The sequence below is a fragment of the Ptychodera flava genome, chromosome 14, assembly GCF_041260155.1.
Source record: "Ptychodera flava strain L36383 chromosome 14, AS_Pfla_20210202, whole genome shotgun sequence".
NCBI classification, from domain to species: Eukaryota; Metazoa; Hemichordata; class Enteropneusta; family Ptychoderidae; genus Ptychodera; species Ptychodera flava.
Genome location: NC_091941.1, coordinates 14,278,521 through 14,301,354, shown reverse-complemented (window position 1 = coordinate 14,301,354; position 22,834 = coordinate 14,278,521). Strand labels below are relative to the sequence as shown.

Genomic DNA, 22,834 nt, shown 5'->3' with positions numbered 1-22,834 from the left:
TACCAACTAGACTACAATCTACAGTGAATTAGCATTTTCGATGAAATTCTAAAATCAAATATCTTGTGCGCAACTGCACTTCTACTCACAACATTCCAATGAAATACATGCATATAAATTGTCAAACATATGTAAATTCACATATATAGCATGTTTTGTATTGAAAACAAATTCTTCATACTTTTTCCCATAGACAAGCAGGTACAGTGAGTCAACATTTTAGGCGAATTTCCAAATCAACTTTCTTGTAGTCAAATGCACTTCTAATTACCATATCCTAGTGAATAGTGAAATGACTTCTGAGTAAAATTCAAAAATCCAATTTCAAGTACATATTTTCACTTCTAACTTTCATATTCTAGTGAAGTACATCAATATCAATTGTCAATATATATAAATGTACAAATAGAGCTAATTTTGTATCGCAAAAAAGTTTCCCCATAGACAACCGTATATAATGACACAACACTACAGGGTAAAATTTTAAAATTCAAGTTCTAGCACACATGCGCTTTAAATCTATTTAAAATACATTGTGGCTAATTTCAAGTGTTCCTATACGTTAATTAGCTCCCGATTTGTGTTTGTGCAGTACATACATACATAAACACATAGATAGATAGATAGATAGATAGATAGATAGATAGATAGATAGATAGATAGATAGAGAGAGAGAGAGAGAGAGAGAGAGAGAGAGAGGAGAGAGAGAGAGAGAGAGAGAGAGAGAGAGAGAGAGAGAGAGATTGATTGATATGTTGGTTCCGGTTGGCTCTTCATTTTTATATTTGCAATCCATGCAAACAGAGGGAGGGGCTCTTAACATTTTGACTAACTGTGGGGATGTAAAAATAGAACTGGACGAAATACATGTATTTTATCTTCCGCTTCCTGTCATTAATTGTGCCCGTTCGCAGGCAATGGAGTCGCAACTGCTTGGCCAAAGTGAATATGGGTGAAACGAAACGACACAGGACACGAAAGCGTTTATCGCTTTATTTAAACATCACGCCTGGGTATAGCAGGTAACAGGTTTAGGGCTACACTACTAAAATGGTAGTAACTATAGCAAAACCGAAACGAAATAAAAACTGAATTGAGTACGTGACGCGTGATATAATAGATATTCAGTTTACATGAGCCTTGGTGGCAAATTATACAAGAACAATTCAACTCAATTTCTGTTTTTCCCAGAGGGAGACAAATATACTAAAGTGCTAAATCCACCCCTGAGAAATCCACCAGGAACGAAAGGAGCTCGCAGCCGGTGAGTACGAAATACCTGTGTCTGACTTGCAAAGCTTGTCGGAGACTAAAGACAGAGTTGAGACATAGGCGGCCCAGACACTTTTAAAATTATTTAGTTATTCTCACTGTTTTTTCTATCAGTTCCTCTCCTTTTCTTCATGCTCTGACTGAACGGAGCAAATAAAATAAACGGTTATATAACCTAACCTAGCTCGGTGACTCTTTATTTATTTTACACTCCATTACAAGGACGTTCATCTCTCATACACACATCTTGTAATCGGTGGACTTGTCAGAGGTTGGTCAACATTGGAAAGATAGAGATGTAACTTTTCCTCTCTTTCGCAATGTTGACCAACCCATAAAATCCCTGATAAGTCCACGGATTAGCATAATTAGTTGTGTTGACTAATTAATTATAAAATGTGTGTATGTGAGAGATAAACGTCCTTGTAATGGGGTGTAAAATAAATAAAGAGTCAAGAAGCTAGGTTAGGTTATATATTCATTCATTTTATTTACTCCGATCAGTCAAAACATAAAGAAAAGGTGAGGAACTGATAGAGAAAACTGAAATAAAAATCAATAATAAACTAATTAATAGTGTCTGGGCCGCCTGTGGTTAAGGTGAAGCTACATGTTGCCAACACAGTTTTTTTTCAAAGGAATATTTCTCATCTTAGATAACAAGGAAACCACCTAATACTATATATTTTCATAAAGCAGAATTTTAAAGTTTGGTATGGTAGCAATATTTTACTAGAAGGATGAAGTGGGTGTATATATGGGGTAAAAAACCTCGATTTTAGTACGACTGACAAAAATTAATTTGAGTCAAAAACTTGACAATATTTTCTGAAATGTAATACTTCACTTGAAAAAAGAGTGTATGTAGAATAAAAAGATTATTTTATTTTATTTTTCATCATTCTAAAATGGCATGGGTTGAAGGACTGACACTCAAAAAAGTGATTAAAACATGATTAGCAGAATTAAAATGACTGTATTCAAAATTTTAAACCTTTATTGCCGAACAAAAAAGACTTTTTATTAGTCATTTTGTTTTATAGCATTTAAAGAGTATAATGTGAAAATTTCAGAAAATTTTACCAGCCAAATTGGAGTTAGATTCTTTGGAAACATTGAAATTTGGAGGAAAGAGAAGCTGGGAAATCGGTTGATTTGCATGCATTTGCATAAATTAAAACCTCTTTATCGTGTAACTTACGACTGCTTTACAAGCTAGTAAACGGTGAACCCAACCAATATTTTAATCTTGGGTCACCATAATAATTGAAATTGAATGAATATTTGCTAAAAAGTTATCTTGGAGCAAAATACGCTGTACTGGGTACAGCCGAGCGGCAGGAAACCAGAGTCACCTACCGCGTTGACTCGTTCGTATGATATGAGAGATCAGGCGACGTTGCTTGAAAACAGAAGATGTAGGTTTTCAGGCGACGACTCGCCTGTCGTTTGAACGAGTTGATTCCTGCACACACTGAGTCGCGACGCCCGGGACAACTTTGACCTCTTCTCATGCTCGCTTATGTTTATATAATTTATATAATCGTTTTACCTAAGCCATAGAAACAGGAACGCCATAGAAATCTCATAAACTGCTAGAAATGAAATGAAATAAATCATCGGTTTTATACAGCAAACGTTCTGAAACTTCGACCGCTATTTAAAGGAGTCGTCGTCAGAACTGCGCCTGCGCAACTTTTTGTCTACAAAGAGTGCGTCAACATAGCGGCAAATTTCAATTTTACGGTGTACATTGTGACAAACATGTTTTAACGTTCATCAATCGCCAACGTACCCTGGATATAGTGTTTACATTTGTTGCATGGGTGACATACGACCTCAGAGCGCAGTTCTTACGATCCTCTCCCTTTAATTTCACCTCCCTTATATCTTCGGAAAATAATTTTTATTTACCTCTTGAAATCAACCACCCGGTGAAAATAAAATTCCTTCAACTTACAAATAAATTCGACCGGGTCGACTGAGCCACGTCGGGTTCTTCAACGAGGGATATGGGACTAGTTGATATATGGACGAGGTATCGAGAAACGTCGGTCTGGGTGGAACACCAGCATCAGTAGTATGTCGAACTGGACAATGTGTAACTTGCCATGCTAATTGAAGATACTGTGATATGAGATCATTTGAAGTCATCAAGCATTTTCAGGATGGCATTAAAGTTAATTGCCAATTTACACACTTTGATGAACTTTCATAATTAGGATATATCTGGATTGAGGCGATCAGAGTTTGTTGAAACTTGCTATGATACTATGATATAACATTATTGAAAATCATTTAGCATTTTGAGATCAGGTTATCACTAATTTTCATATTTTACGAACTTTCCTTATTAGTGATATAAGACTGGAAGTAGTTTTAAATTAGCAACAGTGATATCGGATACTTTGCATTTCCATGTCAGCTAATTGGTAATTTGCATTTTAATGAAATTCCAAACCGAAAGGACTTCAACAAAGTTGATGAAAAAGCTATGCATATTGAAAGTTGGAACATTTATTCTGACAAACGTCTTTTTTTATTTATCCAAAGGTTTTTAACCTCCATAGTCAGATTTCAAAATGACTTTGTCGTTTCACAAGAAGAGTTTATGAGGTGTTGTGTGTTTTTCGTTACAGTCTTCCGAGTCGTTTGGGATGAGCAACTTCCCTTGCCCTGTTTCCGAGTCGAATGGTCCCATCCCAACGTCAGGTAATTACATGATTTCCGCAAATTTGGTTGGATTCAGTTAAGGTAGTATGCGCCTCGAAAAAGGAAGACAAACTTTCGTTCAAAATTTTCTTGCGAAACTTCCTACAATTCTCTTCCAAATCATGAATAAAAATCAGGTCATCAAAGATTAGTCCTGGAGAAACAAATTACCTACCATTTACCGATATTTGAAATTCAAATTGCCGCTATCTATATGCTAACTCTACTGGGGAAAATACGATTTTAGATTTCGAAAAAAACGACAGTTACAATTTTAGTTACTCGAAGAGCTTGAAAATGAGCCCAACAAGTGGTAGATCAGAAAGAATTGTAAAAATTTGAGAATCCAAATATATGTCTCCTTGGAGTTTCTACACAAAAAGTGTGAATTTCAAAGTACAGAAAATTGAAGTAACGTACTGAGACAAGTATGACCCACTCTCGCAAAATATACTTCCAACAAACCTACTTTCGAAACATAGGAATATGTGGCACGTTTTCAGTTCTTGTTCATTATACGTGTAAATCTGAGTCTGAGGATTACGCCGCATAGATTTCCATGGATTCAAATAACAATGTAGGTGTTCAGAACGCCCGAAAATTAACCACAGTTGAGCATCACAGTTTTATTCCATAATTACTGGTGGGATGGTGGAAAGATAGCACTGATATTAGTAGATGTTCGATCCGCCCATAGTAAAATTAGTAAAGTAACAGCAACGACGAATTGCCGAAAGCGACTTAAATAATAAAATGTGGTTAGTAAACCACACTGTTTCATTTTAATAACAGTAGTTCTCTTCACTTCTCTTTTGTTTGTTTCAGTTCACAGACTCAGACCTGGTGACATAAAGGTCATCGGTGCTTTAGGAGATTCATTGACAGTAGGTGTTTACCAGTTTCTGCATGCCTGCATTCAAATTTGCGACTCTCTTTCGACTGAAAAAGTGAAGTCAGCGAGTTTCTTACAAACGAATTCATATAACAACTAACAGGTTAATCAACATCGCTAGAATGAGCGTACATACAGTTACAAGGACAGCGTAGAGCCCATGGTATACTCATGAAGGAAGAACGCGAGTATTATATACTCAACTGGGTACAACACCAATTGATGAAGCACACACACAGAAGTCATAAGTCGCACGTTCTCATTAAAGTCAAAGTCCGACTGGCTAACAACTACCTGCAGGTATACATGTCAGTCACATTAGGTCGGTTAGACAACTGACTTGCTGTGCTGTGTTGTATCTATGGCTAAATGTCTTTGTAAAGGCTCCGAAAGCGCAATTACATGATTATAGGATATTTTACAACGGTTCCGGAAAAGTATTACTACACGTAAATATCAATGCTAAATGTAAAATACTCGTTATTACATAATTTCTGGAAGTTATAACCGGTGATCGGGAACAATAACCTTATCACCAAAAGACATACGAGCACTTTTTTGTTGCTTGGAGAGTGTGTGACCTTTTCATTCTTTATGTTATAGCATAATGTTTACTGACGGCGGCTCTTATAAACCCCTTGTCTGTTTTAGGCAGCCAATGGAGCAGATGCATCTTGGATATTTGCGGTATTAAAAGAATATCGAGGGCTGTCATGGAGGCAAGTTCTGGCGGTTAACGTTGCTGACTCTTTTTAAGGCCTGTGTCAGACGTCAGATTGTCTTCCCAGGAAATTACAGTTTTAATGGAAAACAAAAGGCTATGACACCTCCATAATCCTCTTACAGACTGGAGCATACCTGATCTCTGGGATCGAGTATCCTACCTTTAACCAAATAGCAGAGGTTTCTGAGCCTGGTGTCCGTCATCCTGTAGCTTAGTTTCAGTCATTGTTTTGCACCATAATTCCCATGTTCAAAGCTATATATGCTCAGCGTTAGTTGAAGGGGTGCATATTTCCACTGTTCAGTAGGCTTTGTGCCCAAAATGAGCACCTATGGACATTTGGATATTTGTATTAAAGTTTGATATGTTGTGGCTCCTTTGGATGTCTGTAATCATATCCGTGTTGCATTTTTCTTCAAATTTGTACTCGTGTGTTTCATCATCTCGGCACTATAAGCTCTGTTAAAGTTGATAAATTCATAAATGTCAGCATTTGTCTTGATATCCTATCTTTCATATCTTGTGAAATGACCCAAGACCAAACTCTCTGGGCACATGCCCTCTGCGCGGAAAGATAGTGAAGGGCGCCTTAAATGTTGCTATTTGGGTGATAGAGTTTTAAATTCGATACAAACCTTCGTATGCACAATCCAAGAGTTCAACCTTTCAGTTAAGATATCTACAAGCAAATTTTCCGTTTTACGTCTATTTATACAGCATAGGCGGTGACGATCGTCTGGAAGAACTCACGACACTACCAAGTACGTCAACTCGTATATTGTTGTCCAACTCAATGTATTCCACGAAAGGATTTATGAGTAGATAGATAGATAGATAGATAGATAGATAGATAGATAGATAGATAGATAGATAGATAGATAGATAGATAGATAGATAGATAGATAGATAGATAGATAGATAGATAGATAGATAGATAGATAGATAACAACATTTATAGAGTGCCTAGTATCCATCAGGGATGCTAACTGGCGCTTAACAGAATTAATCACAATAAGCTCTCTTCAATAGGTAGGTTTTGAGTTTAGACTTAAAGCTTTCCACAGTTGGAGCACAGGAAACTTCGTCTGGAAGTTGTTCCATAGAAAAGGAGCAGTGTACATGAATGACTGATCTCCATATGATTTAAACTTTGTTCTCGGGACTTTCAACTTCAGTTTACAACTATATATAACCAATACGGTGAAATTTTGGATACATTAAATTTTACGATCGATCAATCTGTATTCAAAAGTAAGAATTGATTGTCAGATTGCGCCTTTAACTGTATTGTCAGCTGTTAAACGTATTATTTTCATTTTACACAGAAAATGGAAAGGTATTCGTAAAGTTGAAGTAAGATGGACAGAGAGCGGGACGTATAAACGGAATACAATCACAGTATGCAGTACAAAGAGAATGTTGAGCCCAGAGTCAAACAGAGAGAGATAATACAGTACAGAGTAGCGGTAAAATCAGTTCAGAGCAAGGTCAATGATATTCAATATATTGATTTTCTTGTGTTTTCAGACATGCTGAAGAAGTACAATTCAAACTTGACTGGATATTCCAGGGGAGTAGGATCAGTCAAAAGAAGGGAAAAATCGCGTTTCAATGTGGCTGTTCCGGGATCCCTATCAACGTAAGTGTCAACCTATGCAAACGGTCTAATCAACAATCACAGGATTTCGGCGTTGATAAGTATAAACAAAAACATCGCCACAATTTCAAGTAAACAAACAAACAACAAAATAGAAACAAATAAAGACAACGATAGACAATCTACAAATTGGTGCCCCGTCACATGTTACAAGAACAACTGATCTATTTGTTACACACACACACACACACACACACACACACACGCTCACACAAAACTTTGATAAAGTGGCTATCATCAAGGATATAGAAGAATAGATGGAACTCTTTCTTACAAATAGGTGAATGTTAAAATTGTTCAACTTCTGTTACCTAGTATAATTTATCTGAGCAATTTCTAACAGCAAAATGGTTGACCAAGCCAGGCAGTTGATTGACAGGATGAAGGAATTTCAAGGGGTTGACTTTATCAATGATTGGAAGATGGTTACTCTATTTGTTGGTGGAAACGATCTGTGCGACTGGGTTAAACTTCACAAACGAATACAACCTAAAAAGTACAAAGCAAACATCAAGGAAGCCCTTGACCTGTTAAAGAAAACGGTGGGTAACCTAAAATTTTGATCTTTTCCCATATAAGACAGTCTCAGCGTGACATGTATATGACGTTGCATTCACACATTCCGCGAGGTTCACCAAACAATAACGGACTCGTTTTAAATTGAAAGTTTATACTTTTTTCGAACCCTGGTGGATGCCAGCACCACTCTCCCCGCGAAACGTCGTCGTCATTAATCCGGAAATGGAAGTGACTGTAATTTAAAGTTTAGTGCTGGTACACGTCCTCTGCGCATTGGCCTTAACTTAATAGATCACGTGCTCTACAGATACTTGTAACGATTGCAAGGCACTGGGTGGCATTAGTCCGTCAAAAGTAGTAAAACTTTATCAAAATTCATACATAAAACTTACTGATTGCCACATTACAGGTCGCTACAGCAGTCCATGTAATTGTCCAATGTTCATGCCTCTCAACAGATGCCGCGTACTTTCGTCAATTTAGTGCAAGCGCCAGACGTAATACAACTCTCAGAAATTAGAAAATTGCGATGTATAACCTACCGTATGTAAGTTAAGTCTTCTTAATTGTATGAATTCCATTACTGTTTATTATTGTTAGAAATATATTTACTTCGAGTGGAATGTTTTGTAGCGGCATCAAATCTAGGAACAAAGATCTACATTTCAGTGCGCAAAGGTTGAAGTCCACAAATTTTAGGCTATTGTGCAGAGTAGGAAATAATTTCCCTTTCCATCTGATACAGGTATCTCTGTTTAAGTGTAATTACTTCGAAAAAAGGGCTAAAAGACGTGATGGAGGAATACAGAGTAAGTATCTGAAACTGTTATTCATGTTGATATTACTGTTCATGTGTTCTCGATCGTTTGCTCGGTTTCATTTCGTGAAGAATGATGACATCAACTTCAAATGCTGCTGGTTTAAATGAGATACCACAAAGGGAAACAATGGCTGTAAATGTTGATATCATATGATGATATTTCCATTGGGTTGTTAGATTTTTATGCCTAGAGGGATCAGTAAATTTTGTCCCGACTGATGCACATCATCTGCGCGTAGCCGTTAAGAAAATATTTCGTACCATTAATACCTTTCAGGGTCTTTCCCAACCATCTTGTCCCCTTAGAAAATCCACAAACAACTAATACCTATGACGTTCTTTGTTTTACCTCAAATACAGACTGGACAAAATCCACCGAGTCAGTCTCATGCCCCTCCTTCTCCAAACAGTATGCTGAAATAGAAAGTATCAGCCCTGCATACAAACAAACTTTATCAGCTTTCAACACTATACAGACACATCCATTGATGAAAAAAGTACATGGTTTAATTAAAAAGCCATACATAATTGCCACAGACGATTATGTGTGTATACATTTTAGATGCTTTCATTGAAAATTGTGGTTTTACTGATAGAGGTATCTTGTGAAAATGTTGTGATATGGTATCTTGTCAATAAGAGAGCTAGTGGCAGTTATATCTGTCTTTTTGGAGGATTGAAAAATGTCATAATATAGGAGCGTTTGTTTCTTTGCAAGAATACCACTATCGCTGAAGGCCAAGAGACCAGTGACCACCTTTTGAAAAATTTGCCATATTTATTTCTAAAGATGTGAAAGACACATTCACTCCACGCAAAATTTATTGTCCTGTAATGTCTTTTGTCGTTTTGGCACCCCACTTCACACATTCTACAACAACCTTTTCAGTCGAGCAGAACCCCTTTTCGCCGGGAATACATATTCATTTGGCACCTCTCTTCAAGCATTCTATTACAGCGGTATCTTGTTAGTGTGGAACTTAATGTTGAACTTAGTTGACTACTACTTTGTTCAACCAAGGAAAACGCGTCTGTACAATGTGCACGGACACAAGAAATAACCCGTTTTCATGAGCGATTTATCGAATTAGTACGTTGTTGAACTTAGTTGATAAAGTTGCGAAGACAAGAAAGTTGTCGATAGTCCCGTTCCAGTTTCAGTTGTCTTAATCACCCAGTGTCATCGTCATGAAAATTACCCACCCTTTTGTCCCTCCAAACGAATACCATTAGCACGCCCATTCAGCCCCTAACAACCGTTGGCCAACCCTTATAAATAATGGTACAGTCCGCTAGGTACTTCCGTGGCACCAAACTTGATAAGGTCCGTTATATGTTGAGTGATGTTTTATGTTATCATATTTGTATGTTTGTGATATTCCTTGTTTTGTTGTTGAAAGACAAAATCCTTGAAACAATAATAGCATAAAGATATTTGATGTTTGCCATTGCAAATATTGGATCCATTTTATGATCACCTGTTTCCATAGCATGGTGTCTGCCGTCAGAATTAAAATTCTCTTCAAATGACAGTGTCATTGTTGTGCATAGTCAGTACTCTATAACAGCAAGGTATTTGAACTTACTGATTACAAATATTGTATTAATTTTATGGCCAAATGTTTACATGGCAACCACTTTAGTTGTCAAAGTTGACATTTTTTTAAAGACAATAACACTAATGTGAATATACATAAATCTTACACTAAAAAGATATTCGAAATTTTTATTTCAAAATTTATTAACTTATGTCTTGGTAATTCTGTACAGGCTTGTCTTACGACAGCTATTACCAGCAGAATGGCAATGGCAGGTTCTTGGCATGCTATGGGCAAAGTTAGGTGCAAATTATGAGACATGGCTTAACCTGTTCACCCCAATTCCCTGTAAACAAGTCCACACTCACCATTGATAACAATGGGTTTGGGCCATACCATGGTGGTGAAAGGGTTAACATATATAAACACAAGATCTATGATACTTGACACGACTTAACTTAATTTTACCCCATGGCGGATCTGTATCAAAGTAAGATCTAATTAGGTTAATACATGTAGTACGTGATATTTAATTCAAGTTTCAATAGTAACAGCCTTCTAATAAATTTTTTTGGAAGTATTTGGCTTAGCATATAAATTACACATCGGGGCCCATTAGAGAAAATATGCATATACTTGACACACATTATTCTTACGCCATGATGGATCTGTATCAATGTAAAATCTATTTAGGATAATATATTTATTGCACTATTTTATACAAATTTTCAATTTAATAGCCTTCAAACAAAATTTTGGAAAGTGTTCACCCATGAGGCATAGCTTAGCCTATAACTTATACACTTGAGGTCATATGACAAAAAACATACGATAGTTGACACAGATTATATTTACTTCATGATGTATCTGTATCAAAGTAAAAATTATTTATGATCATACGTTTATTGCACTATATTCAATTGAGGTGCCTATATCGACAGCCTTCCAATCACATTTTAGGACGTAATTACGTATGAGACATGGCTTATAAGATAATAACTTGTACATTGGAGTCATATGACAAAACACATGTAATAGTTTTCGAAGTTTAAATTTACTTCATGATGGATCTGTATGAATATAAGATCTATTTAGTATAGTACATTTATTAAACTATATTTATGCGATGTTTGAATTTCAATAGTCTTCAAATAAAATGTTGGAAAGTGAAGGTCACAGTAGCTCAGTTCCTCAGCTCTTTGATAATAAGAGGATCAGTGATACGATAAAATGTGATGAAAGCGATTATCAATTGGAGATTTTTAGAGCGTCAAATAAAGGAATGATAAATAATCAATTCTACAATTAAAAAACTGAAGAATAGAAATTGAAAGCAACATGATCAAAAAGTAAGATTCGCCAGTTGTAGTAAGCAGCTTATTAGACTTTCTTTACGATTAGAAAGTAGTTCTCTGTTGTTTAGATTTTGTATAAATCCTGTGAAAATACTTTCTGCAGATACAATTATTAAATGACCATGTGGTGGCTCACTGAAAAATTCTTGTACGAAAGACCTGTTGCAAAAAATTGTCCTACTGTCATACTAGTGATTGTGATTTTATTATAGTATCCTGATTGTTACCAGAAATTTTAAGTGGGCAAGATAAGAGGTTTATAAAAATATGCTGGCAACAGGGACAACTTTTTTCATTTACATAAAATGCGTGTAACTACCATTTTATTCTGCTGGCAACAATGACGTAATCTGGAGAACATGTACAATTATTTGTATTGCCACAGTTTATCTTTGTACATTTGCATTTTCATTATCAATACTAGTACTTAACAGAATAAGCGTAATTAAAACACTTGGATTACATGTCAAAAGTTAATTTGTTAAATTTTTCTATGAAATTGTATATTACATCATTAGGATATTATACTATAGTTTTGTTAACATCTGGCCATTATTTGACAAAATCAAAATGGTCTTTAATGACTAATGCCAGAGGTACATACCAGTACACTACCAAGAAGACACTGCAATTATGCAACAAGCTTCTATCGCGTGTTTCTAAAGGATTAGAAATGGTTCCTTGCTCAACTTCTGAGAAATTGGTCTAAACTGTAATTATGTACGAACTATGCTCGAAATCTCTTACCATGTAAATATATTACAGAATAAATGTATGTATCGTATGGATGTACACACGAGATGCCTTGAGTTAATCATGATGCAGGGTTTGTCGACATAGATATATTGAAAAGCTTCTCATGATGGACCAAAACAATGCCCCAACTGTTCAACTGTTCAGCTGTTCAGATGTTATTTCAAAAATAACATCTATTAAAACTTTCGATTATTCCACATTGTATACCACAATACCACATGATAAATTGAAAGAACGCTTAAAAACATCATCAACCAAGCATTTTTCTATTTAGTAACGCTAAAGTGTTTTACATCGAGAAAGACGTTATCAGTATGCTTGATTTCCTCATTGACAACATATTTGTTGAATTTGGAGGACACATTTTCCAACAGTGTATAGGAATTCCTATGGGCACTAACTGTGCTCCCTTGCTTGCCGACTTATTTCTGTTCTCATACGAGGCAGAATTTATCCAGAACCTAATCAAACAGAAAAAGGTCTCTGTGGCTAGAACTTTCAACCTAACATTTAGATACATAGACGATGTTATTTCAATGAATAACTCTGAATTCAGTGACTATCTCGCTATGATTTATCCTCCAGAATTGGAGATTAAAGAAACTACAGAAACGGCCTCTTCTGCTTCATATCTGGACATTTTACTTGAATTTGACTCTAATGGTCACCTTTCTACTAGGCTATATAATCAATTTTCCGCACCTCATCAGTAATATTCCACTCTCACCAGCTTATGGGGTATACATTTCCCAGCTTATTCGATATGCAAGAGCATGCAGTTCATATGGTGATTTTGTAGAGAGACATGGCCATCTCTCTTACAAACTGTTAAATCAAGGTTACACCAGAGCAAGACTTGTCTCTACATTCAAATGCTTTTTGGCAGGTATCGCAAGCTGGTAGATAAATACAATATCTCTCTTCGACAAATGATCACTGATGGCATCGGTGACATTGGGCCTTAGTTAGTGACCACTACCTATCTGACTTATAGATTGATATATGGCGCGTGCCACATGTGGGGCAGGATGCGCTTACTATTTTCGAAACACCTGACATCACTATACTTGGTCTTTTGGCCAGAGGTTCATATATCTTTCTTTCATGAATTTGACTTTGTTTGTGTACTGTCTAGTTACTGTCTGTTCTGTGCTGTTTTGTGTCTATGTTTACAATTATTGTCTTACGAATTCTGACCTAGTGTTATTGGATTATGGATTGGTATGATTGCGATTATTTTACTCTTCCAAAGTCTGTTACCCTTGGTTTGAAGAACCACTGATAATTTTGAACCTAATGACTGACCAACGTGAAACTACATTCCGTATTTCGAGTGTAGCAGTTAGCCTATAGGCTACAAACCACGTCCAGTTAGGCTCAAGTCAGTCACTCCACAAGAACAGAGGTAATCTTGAACTTCTTTCATTACGGATTTCCTGAAAGTTCCACTGTAAGCTTAGAGATCAAGCTATTAGCGTAGACACTCTTTTCCGTCAAATTTAAGTGCGTTTTCGTAAAAAAACGGTCGGCCAATGCATAAGAGTCCAGCCCAGTGGATGGCTGATTTCACGCACAATGAACTCAATTACGCATGCTCATAGTAGCACACTATACCGAGACGCAGCTCGCGAAGTCAGGGAAGATTGTATAATCTACACTCTCATGGAAAGATCGGGAAATTACTGATAACGATTATGTTACTCAATAACTCTTAATAGCAGATCACTATGTAATAGTTTTTACCCCTAGACTAATAGTAATTATTAAAGCTACTGGCAGCATTGTTGACGGGGCCCAAGCAAGTAAGAGCAAAATGCCAATAAATAACTTAAAATGCTCGGTGCACAACAATCGGTTTTGTGATGCTTCTTTCGGATAAAGAAAAAGTCAATACAACAGCTTTAAAAGATTATGTTGCTATGATGTGTCAAATTTGGTCAAGGGTATCAGAGTTCATCCAAACTGGTTTGAAATAATTTGGTTCCATACTTGTCTATGAAATGTCCATAAAATCCAACCCCCAGCCTAATATGTTAGTTTTGGATTAAATATCTGCATATTAAATTAGGTAAATTTTTCGTTAAAGAGATGGCCTTCACGGGGTAATTCTTGCCACTAACCACCAGAGCTTTACCTGTTTAAGCTACTGAGAAACCATAAAGAAGCTCAAAGTTCATCCGAAGTCATCCAAGCATTCGGGAAGAACGTTTGGTCCAATATGTGTCGGTATCCAAGAAAAGCCAACCCTATCGGGTCTCCATTAAATTAGGTAGTTACATAATTGATAAGGTTCTTGCCACTTAATGCCGGAGATTTACCTTGGCCCTATTGATCGCCTTAGATTAGATGTGTGCACGACTCATTACGTGCGTCGTAACATGGGTTCACAAGTTGAACCGTAGGGGCCCACGCCAGTTGGCTTTGGCCCACAATCATCAGCATCATTATCATCAACATTATTGATTATCGATCGACAATATTGACAGAAAAATGTAGTCAAGACTGAAATACGGCACAGGGGTTATTAAAAACCGTTTCACATCACATGCATCGAAACCAATTATGGAAACCTGTTGTGTATGTTTTATGTCTCGCTTTGATTTATTTTGCAGCAAGAATTGAGAAGCTTGGTGGATGATGTCTCCTACTATAACAGCGATAATTTACTGTAGTTTTGCAGCCCATGTATGAGGATATTAAACTTCCAAGGTTGGAGCGAGTGAGTAATTTGACCAATTTCAAAACTGGTATGTGTGTTTTACAGTAAAATCGGCTAGTGTATGTGCAGTTTAGGATTAATATCCTCAAATTGAAGGCCATGTTGTCTAAAGTGGTAGTAAAGGATTTAGTATAACGTGTAGACCGAGCACCATCATGAATCATGCGTTCAGTCAGCGTCATACTCCTAGTCGTAAGCCTACGTTCTCCTCCCCTGCTGAAGATTTTTCCATACTTCAAAACTTCTGAGACACTTATTGTGTATTTTTTTGCACAGTCCCAACTTCAAGAGAGTGCTCTGACAGTGTGTTGCCACAGTTCCCTCCTACTGTGAGGTTTGTGTCATCTGACCTTTGTATATTCCGCAGGGCACAGAAATCAGTCCCCTGGGGTGGGGGAGGGATGGGAAGGGATATTTTTTTGTGCAATGGTTTACTTTATTTGATTTTATTAATTTTGACTGTGATATTTCAAATAAAGAGTTCAACTCCAAACCGTCTGACTGCTTTCTTTATTACTACAAGTCCATATCTCCTCTCAAATCTGTGTATACATCACTGTAATTGCTCCGCAAACATTGCCAACTTGCTAATCCGCTGTCCGTATCAGCGGATTAATTGATTAAGTCAACACCACAGCCGTCCCACACGTAGTAAGGGGTGAAGATCACAGACACAGTGTCACGATGTCGTCCGTAAAACCACAGGGCCTGGCAAGAATTATTAGTGTAGAAGTTATGAATATGATCAATAAATGTCTTGTATTAAACTATTTTTCATTATACAAGCCTTACCTGTGTCTAGTGTGTGCCTATTACTTTACGCTAGCTATCCCTGTATAGTATTTCAAAGAAAACAGTCTATATCTGTTAATTGCCCTCCCTAATCCCCTTCATTAATTTGTTCTGCCGATCACTGACGCGGCGGCTTATCGCCCTGACCAAATACCTCGTTAGCGGCTCATAAGGTAGTAGGCTGTGGTGTTGACTCAATCAATTAATCCGCTGATACGGACAGCGGATTAGCAAGTTTGCAATATTTTCGGAGCAATTACAGTGGTCTATACACAAGTTGGAGAGGAGATGAGGATTGTCGTTAATATGTAAAGCAGTCAGACGGTGTGGAGTCGAAATCTTTATTTGAAATACCACAGTCAAAAAATCAAATAAAGTAAACCGTTGCACAAAAAACCCATCCCTTCCCACCCCTCCCCACCCCAGGGGACTGACTTCTGTGCCCTGTGGTATATTTTACAGAAAAGATAAAAACTGTTACAGAACTTGTAGTATTCAATGTTTTTAAATGGGAATGTCAATTTTCTTTTGTTTTTAGTCTAGTCGAGTTGATGTGTCGTATTTTGCACCGGACTGTTTTCACTTCAGCAGAAAGGGGCACGAGGCAGCAGCCAAGGCTCTCTGGAACAATCTGGTACGTGTCGAATTTAGACTAGGCCAAGAAAATTGATGTGCTGTTCCGATAACATGGTTTTCAAAAATAGGGTAGGTAGGTCGGCAGGAATTTTTCTTTCCAAAATATTTTTATTTTAAATACGCATTTTTCAGGGGTTCAGGGCGGTCAAACACTTGCCACAACATTTCGAGAAAAATGTATAATGTATAAAAGGAATAAAAACATAAAAGACATCCTCGTCCAATTAAAATTCAAATGCCAAGTAACGAACGCGTGATTTTACGGTTTTTTCTTTCATTTTGTTTTACTTCCGTCTCTAAAAAGTTTAGGGTCGGCAGGTAAAAAATAAGGTAGGTCGGGTTATCGGAACAGCATAATTTTTTAGTTCGGCCCTATCAAGACATTGGATCTCAAGATTTCCTTTGTGTTCAATTTACTGACATAAACCCTACTTAAGTACTGAGGTACTTTTGTCTTCTGGTGTTGGTGCTCAATCCGTGGCAAAACGCGTCCAACGCTTTTCATTTGGCCTCGCATTTAAATGTAAAACGGGATAAAGACACCTTTTCTGTTTTAAGTCAAAACATGATAAAACGCTAACCTGTCTTTAAGCCCGTTTTCGTTACGTTGCTACGCATTCCGAAAAATTTATAACAAAATAAGGGTACCCCTCTCGCCAAACGGGGGGTCTAATTGCGTCCATTCGTTTCATGGTGACTGTCAATAAAAGTACTAGACACTCGAAGCAAAGATTTTCAAGTGGCTATGCCTAGGGGAAAAACAAAAGAGCGGCACTTTTTTATTTTTCCTTTCAATGCTTTTCAAATAAAAACTTCCTCTTGCAGTGTATATAGGACATTCTGCCCACTGTTCATGTACTGTATGAGATTTCAGTCTCTCTCTGTTTTACGCCCAATAACTTTTGATGTTTTTTTCATTATTTTTATTTTATAAATCAATTGCAAATTCTTATTCTACTCCCAAAGAATGTTGAAACACACACTATTTAGCTTGTCAACTTAGCGTCTACATGTGTAAAATACATTGTTATTGTTTACATTTGAATTCTAGTCCGGACCAAAAGTAAGTCTTCAACAGTAACAATGCAGTTGACAACCACAGGGGCTGAGTTGACAAGCTGGATACTGTGTATATCAACATTCTTTGGGGAGAAGAACAAGGAATTATGGTTCACATTCAAAATAAAAATGGTGAAATTATCATCAAAAGTTAGCAGCACTGGGGCTTTAAAGGTGTCTATCGTTCACTGCAGAGTGCGACATTTCGCAAACAGCTTAGATCAGATCAGTGCGTAAAAAAACGATTAGCGGGTTAAATTGGTTGGAGGCATGTTACCACATCATAATGTTCTATGATGTTCTATTATGTTGGACGGTTTTTCCGTAAAAACACCGTGTGCATGTGCGCTGTTTTTGCAGGCATAGTAATTAAAAAACAAAAAACAAGAGATTGCAGCCCGCAAAACAGCACATCCGATATGTGAATTGAGAATCCATTGCAATACGTATGTTTACGTGGTTTTTTTTTTTCCACAAAAAACACGTAAACATACGTATTCACCATTTTACACAAAAGACAAAATATATCAAAAATGGATTGCAGCTCGCCAAATAGTGCATCCGCCCGGAGTTTTAATTAGGAAATCGATCATTTAAAAAGCTATTATCAGGTTATGTGATAAATTTTTCACTTCAACGAGTTCTCGAACAACATTTGGGTCAACCCCATCCATCGTACCACCTTTTGCAATCTGTTGAAAACAGTGCTTATTTTTTTTTAATTTGGCGGGAACTCAATTTAAGTAGAACAATGTCTGCGTAAACAAAAGTGGCGCGAATTATTTTGACAAATATTACAAGTTCGGCAATTAATTGTTACATTGTAGCAAACGTAAGTTAATTAATTGTGCGTACAGTTCATGTACTTTAGATAGAACACGCATACTTTAACACTGAAAGAGAAAAAGATTATTTGAAAATGAAAACACAAAAACACATTTTCATGTTTTCTATTCCCTAGGCATAGACACTCAAACATTTTTGTTTGGAGTGTCTAGTGCTCCAAGTACTTTACAGACAGTCACGATGAAACGAATGGACGCAATTAGACCCCCATTTTGGTGGAGGGGTACCCTAATTATGTTATAAATTTTTCGGAATGAGTAACAACCAAATGAAAACGGGCTTAAGACCATTTATCTTTTGATGACCTAATAATGAAAAACATAAAAAAAGTGTCTTTATTCCTTTTTACATTTGAAAACGAGATCAAAGGAAAACCGTTGGACGCGTTTTGCCACGGATTGTGCTTAGTGCATTTTGCATTTTGTGAGACTTAACGTATGGCTTACGAATACGACTTGTTCTCGACATGCTGATGGCAACTGAGTTCAGAATCCCTTCCGTTCTATTTACAGCCTATACTGTAGATTGGAAAGCTCACGAACGAAGAAAGTGGCATGTTATTTTTCGCTTAGGTATATTGTCAAGTCATCTTAAGGTTGTCAGAGGATTCATATTCCTCAAGTAATAATTGAATATTAATGTGGTCACGCTGTACTTTGTTTATTATCTCCAGTTCGAGCCCGTTGGAGAGAAGGCGAAAAATTTTGATCCGAAAAGAGAAATGCCTTTGAAATGCCCGACAGAGGTGAGATAAAAATAAATGTGGGGAAAAAGACACATTTGCACTGAACACGCATGAACATACGGTCATACATACGGCACAGGCCCGAGCAACTGCAATGATCTGTTTTGACCACCGACGTTTACAAAAGGGAACATGTTGTATATCTGCCGGTCTGTCCGTGTCTTTCTGCGTACAAGAAAGACGTTTCTAAAACTGATAATTAGATTCAACTGAAATTTGGTGTACATGTGTAGTACCCAGTTTGAAGAGGTTGGTTAGCAGAGTTCGCGTTGATTTATATATTAATTACTGATTTTAGAATGTAGGTACCTTGATGAGAGTAACCTGAAGAATATGATGTCATTTCATGAGTATATTCCGAGTGATGACCTCACTCATTTTTTAAAGCCAGATGAAATTTCCATTCTTTTAATATATTTTTGTCTCATTACTTGTCTGAACTTCTTCTTTTCTGATAACTTTCGTTTGATACAGTCCGTAACGGACCAATTCAGTCAGAACTGTTCGAATGAAGTTGAAATGGGCAGACGTAATTTTTCCGGCTAATGCATTCTCTCATTTTTGTTAGCGCAAACAAACGTCGATTGTTCTCAATGGTAGATGTGTGATAGGGTTTCTTATTCTTCTCTCACTCCCGTTGGAATGCTTTGCGTTTAAACTTGCTAATATGAACATTGCGTCCACGGTTATGTTCTGATAAGTGAGTTTTCAGTCCTGATTAGAGTGCCTTCGTCAGCGATGACACAGTTTATTGTTTTTGATATATTGTCTTGGCAAAGCAAATACTGTGTATTTCAACACGCTCCTTGTAGAAGAATAAGACAGTGATCTTAGTTTATGGAGCAACACAATGAAAATATCATCAAAAGTTTCGGCTATTTTTACATTAACATTGAATTGTCTCTTTATGTTACAACAGGAAAACCCATACATATGCACTAGGAAGAACGGCAGAGCTTGCAACTGAAGAGTGTCTTAACAAAAGGAGCGTCCACGGTAACATCAAATAAAACGACAGAAATTGTAAATGGCATGTTTTATTGTCTCTCGGTTGGGAAAGACAAGAAATATAGGACTTCAGTATGCACCCTCAGACCCAAGTTGCTTGAAATTATACACTTAAAAAGCTGCTTTCTGTCCTATGAAAACATTCCTCGATCAATTAATTCCGCTTATAGATTTGTTTGCAATTTCCTTGTAGATTGTAGTCAGTCACATGTTAATTTGCTAAGACATTGAATGATGTGTAATTTTATCGTGAAACATATATTCTGGTTTCAAATTTTCTCTTGGGTAAAAAATTCAATTCAATTTTACGGAAGATATTTTACAGGATATTGCACATGATCAGTGGTCCATCCCATATATATTTTATCAAAACTTTTACGACAAATTGCACGGTTTGTCCTTCCTTTTTATTAATTCTGGTATGTGCACTTAACACAGAGAGAGGAAATCACAGTGCAGTGTGCGCATGATTGGCCTTCGGTGCGCCCTCTTGGGGCAAGTGCGTTTATATGTAGGTTAGCCTAGTTCACAAGTATTGGGTAGAAAAGTTTAAGGTAGATGATGGAAACGTGTTCTCGAGAGGTGGGTTATATCTGTGCAATCCTTTTCCTACCGGGTTCATCCATCACTTCAAGTTCAATGCATCATTTTAACACACTACCAAAAATGTACAAACACATTGTACCGCCTTGTTATGCTATAACTGAAACAAACCTGCTGACTTTCACCAGTTCCACCCTGTGATGGTAATTTTTGTCAGGGCAGTGTTTCAACCTGATCTTTTTGTAGTTAGCTAGATGTTGAAACTGAATGCCTTGGCCTAAAAATGGGTATGGTATTTTCGTGAAGTTTTTTTGGTCAATTTTTAAAATATCGCACAAGCGTCTATTCCTTCGTTCTATCGTTAGGCTTTTACCATCTGAAAGGAAGAAAAAATGTTTGGAAGGTTGCCAAGCGTCCATTATGAAAAATGAACGAATGATCACATATTTTTAACGCATAAGAGTTTACTGGTGGGAATGAAATAGTGACACGTGTATTTACAATGGTCTGTAGGCTAATGTTACCAAATGATGAAAAATGTAACACAACACTTCTTTTTCAAATGCTGTATCTGCCATCTCATACACAAAGAGTTGATCAGGAAAACTATCAAAGGTACTTCAGTCAGTAGAAAAAATTTATTTGCAAAACAATAGCATATGAGTACTTTTCTGATAAATTGTAATAGGGATGTACAACTTGAAGAGTTATTTCAAGTTTGTTGGGCTTACTTTAATTAACAGACGTTTTTATGGAGATACCAACTTCACCGTCTCAAATTTTGAGAATGCAACAGGTTTTTGTTTTAAACTATTTTTTTACTTTAAATTCATTCAATGTAAGATGGAAAAACCAACATGTTCACAGTCAAGCAGCACCGTGGCACCATATAGAGAGCAAACGAAACTACTGATGACGTAGTATGCGTGAAACTGTAAAGCTTGTTTCTACCACGGTGATCCTTTAATCACAGACATTAGAGAAAGTCTATACTTTAATCTAATAATGTCATGATTTATTCAGTGGGAACTAGTAGCGCTGGTTTTAATAAAGATTTTGCAATGTATGGATATCTTCTGTCTTCATTATTTGTCAATGTTATTGAATTGATTGGATACATTGAGTGATCGCGGTCAAGAAAATTAACGTTTCCAATCGACGATTACATAATATTTACACAATCCTTTCATTGCGCGGGTGAATGACTCTCTATTTCCTTGACGGAATTACATATCATCTTCGGCCTTGAGGGCAGCTGATGCCCGTGTAGTTCTGTGGAGACACTGCAAAAGCCCAGCGTATAAATATCTGAGTGTGTCGTTGGGGTTTGAAGGTATAAAGAGAGTTCAAAGCAGGCGGTAACGGATTTACTATTCATAAAACTTTAAGGGCGTTCGATTGCGGTACCTTGTCAAATTAGAGCTTCTACCTTTCACTTTTAAGATCCGTAAAAACGGTAACCAAACAGGCAATCAAGTTACAGGACAGACGAAAATGAAAGACTCCCCATGTAAATAGTAACATTTTAATTACACTACATAAATCGTCCATTTTGATGTCGGTATCGAGATAGAGAGAGTGTGAGCCGCGGTCATGTCAGCTGAAAGGCCTAGCCCTTTGGGAATTAAATTATTCATGTAATTAATTAATTTTCAATATTTGCTAGGCACTACTTCCGGTACAATGCCGCTAAGCGTCCGTATTGTTTTTTTGAAATAAATAAAAACTCGTCATCTCTTAATTATTACACATGCACCGTTCACTATCGACACAGTGCATCACATAAAAATTGACGTGAAATTTAAATATCTTTCACTTGACAGTTAATCATGCATACTCAGATTAGTTACAATTTTGTCATCACAATGCTGATCACGGATTGAATACGTTTCCTGGACAATTGAAAGAGAAATCTTCAGTGTTGACGTTTTTACAGTTTATCATGTTGCGTTTTCCCACAGTTCTCTGAGGCTGGTCTTTGTGTGTTGCTTGCTCATTAAGGTAGTATGCACCTCGAAATTGAAAGGATTAAACTTCTGCTCAAACCTGCCACGAGGAAACATTCAGCAACTCTCTTTCAAAATCAAGAATAAAATCGGGGAAAAACCATACAAGTTTGGAACTATAGAAGCATATAGAACCTTAAATTATCAATATATGAAATTCAAAATGGCCGCCATCCCTGTGGTAACTCTTTGGGTAAAAATTTTATTTTCGATTTATACAAAAATGTGTTTACTT

General features: G+C 36.8%; 3 protein-coding genes and 1 long non-coding RNA gene across 4 annotated transcripts in view; all 4 read left to right on the top strand.

Moving 5' to 3' along the window:
* Nucleotides 1–22,834, top strand: part of LOC139149487 (cytidine and dCMP deaminase domain-containing protein 1-like) — a 696,744-nt gene that overhangs the window by 420,691 nt on the left and 253,219 nt on the right. The window lies entirely within an intron of this gene.
* Nucleotides 1,190–4,872, top strand: LOC139150736 (uncharacterized). The gene is made up of 3 exons (XR_011556273.1): nt 1,190–1,264; nt 3,912–3,984; nt 4,810–4,872. It is a non-coding gene; the product is annotated as an uncharacterized lncRNA (long non-coding RNA).
* LOC139150542 (phospholipase B1, membrane-associated-like) lies at nt 6,305–9,019 on the top strand. Its single transcript, XM_070722980.1, has 4 exons — nt 6,305–6,361; nt 7,128–7,239; nt 7,601–7,799; nt 8,957–9,019. Exons 2-4 carry the CDS (start codon nt 7,130–7,132, stop codon nt 9,017–9,019), a joined length of 372 nt encoding a protein of 123 aa, XP_070579081.1. The 5' UTR covers nt 6,305–6,361; nt 7,128–7,129.
* On the top strand, nt 8,234–21,628 carry LOC139150640 (phospholipase B1, membrane-associated-like). The gene is made up of 6 exons (XM_070723075.1): nt 8,234–8,323; nt 8,522–8,585; nt 14,858–14,964; nt 16,295–16,390; nt 18,971–19,042; nt 19,962–21,628. Exons 3-6 carry the CDS (start codon nt 14,929–14,931, stop codon nt 20,007–20,009), a joined length of 252 nt encoding a protein of 83 aa, XP_070579176.1. The 5' UTR covers nt 8,234–8,323; nt 8,522–8,585; nt 14,858–14,928; the 3' UTR covers nt 20,010–21,628.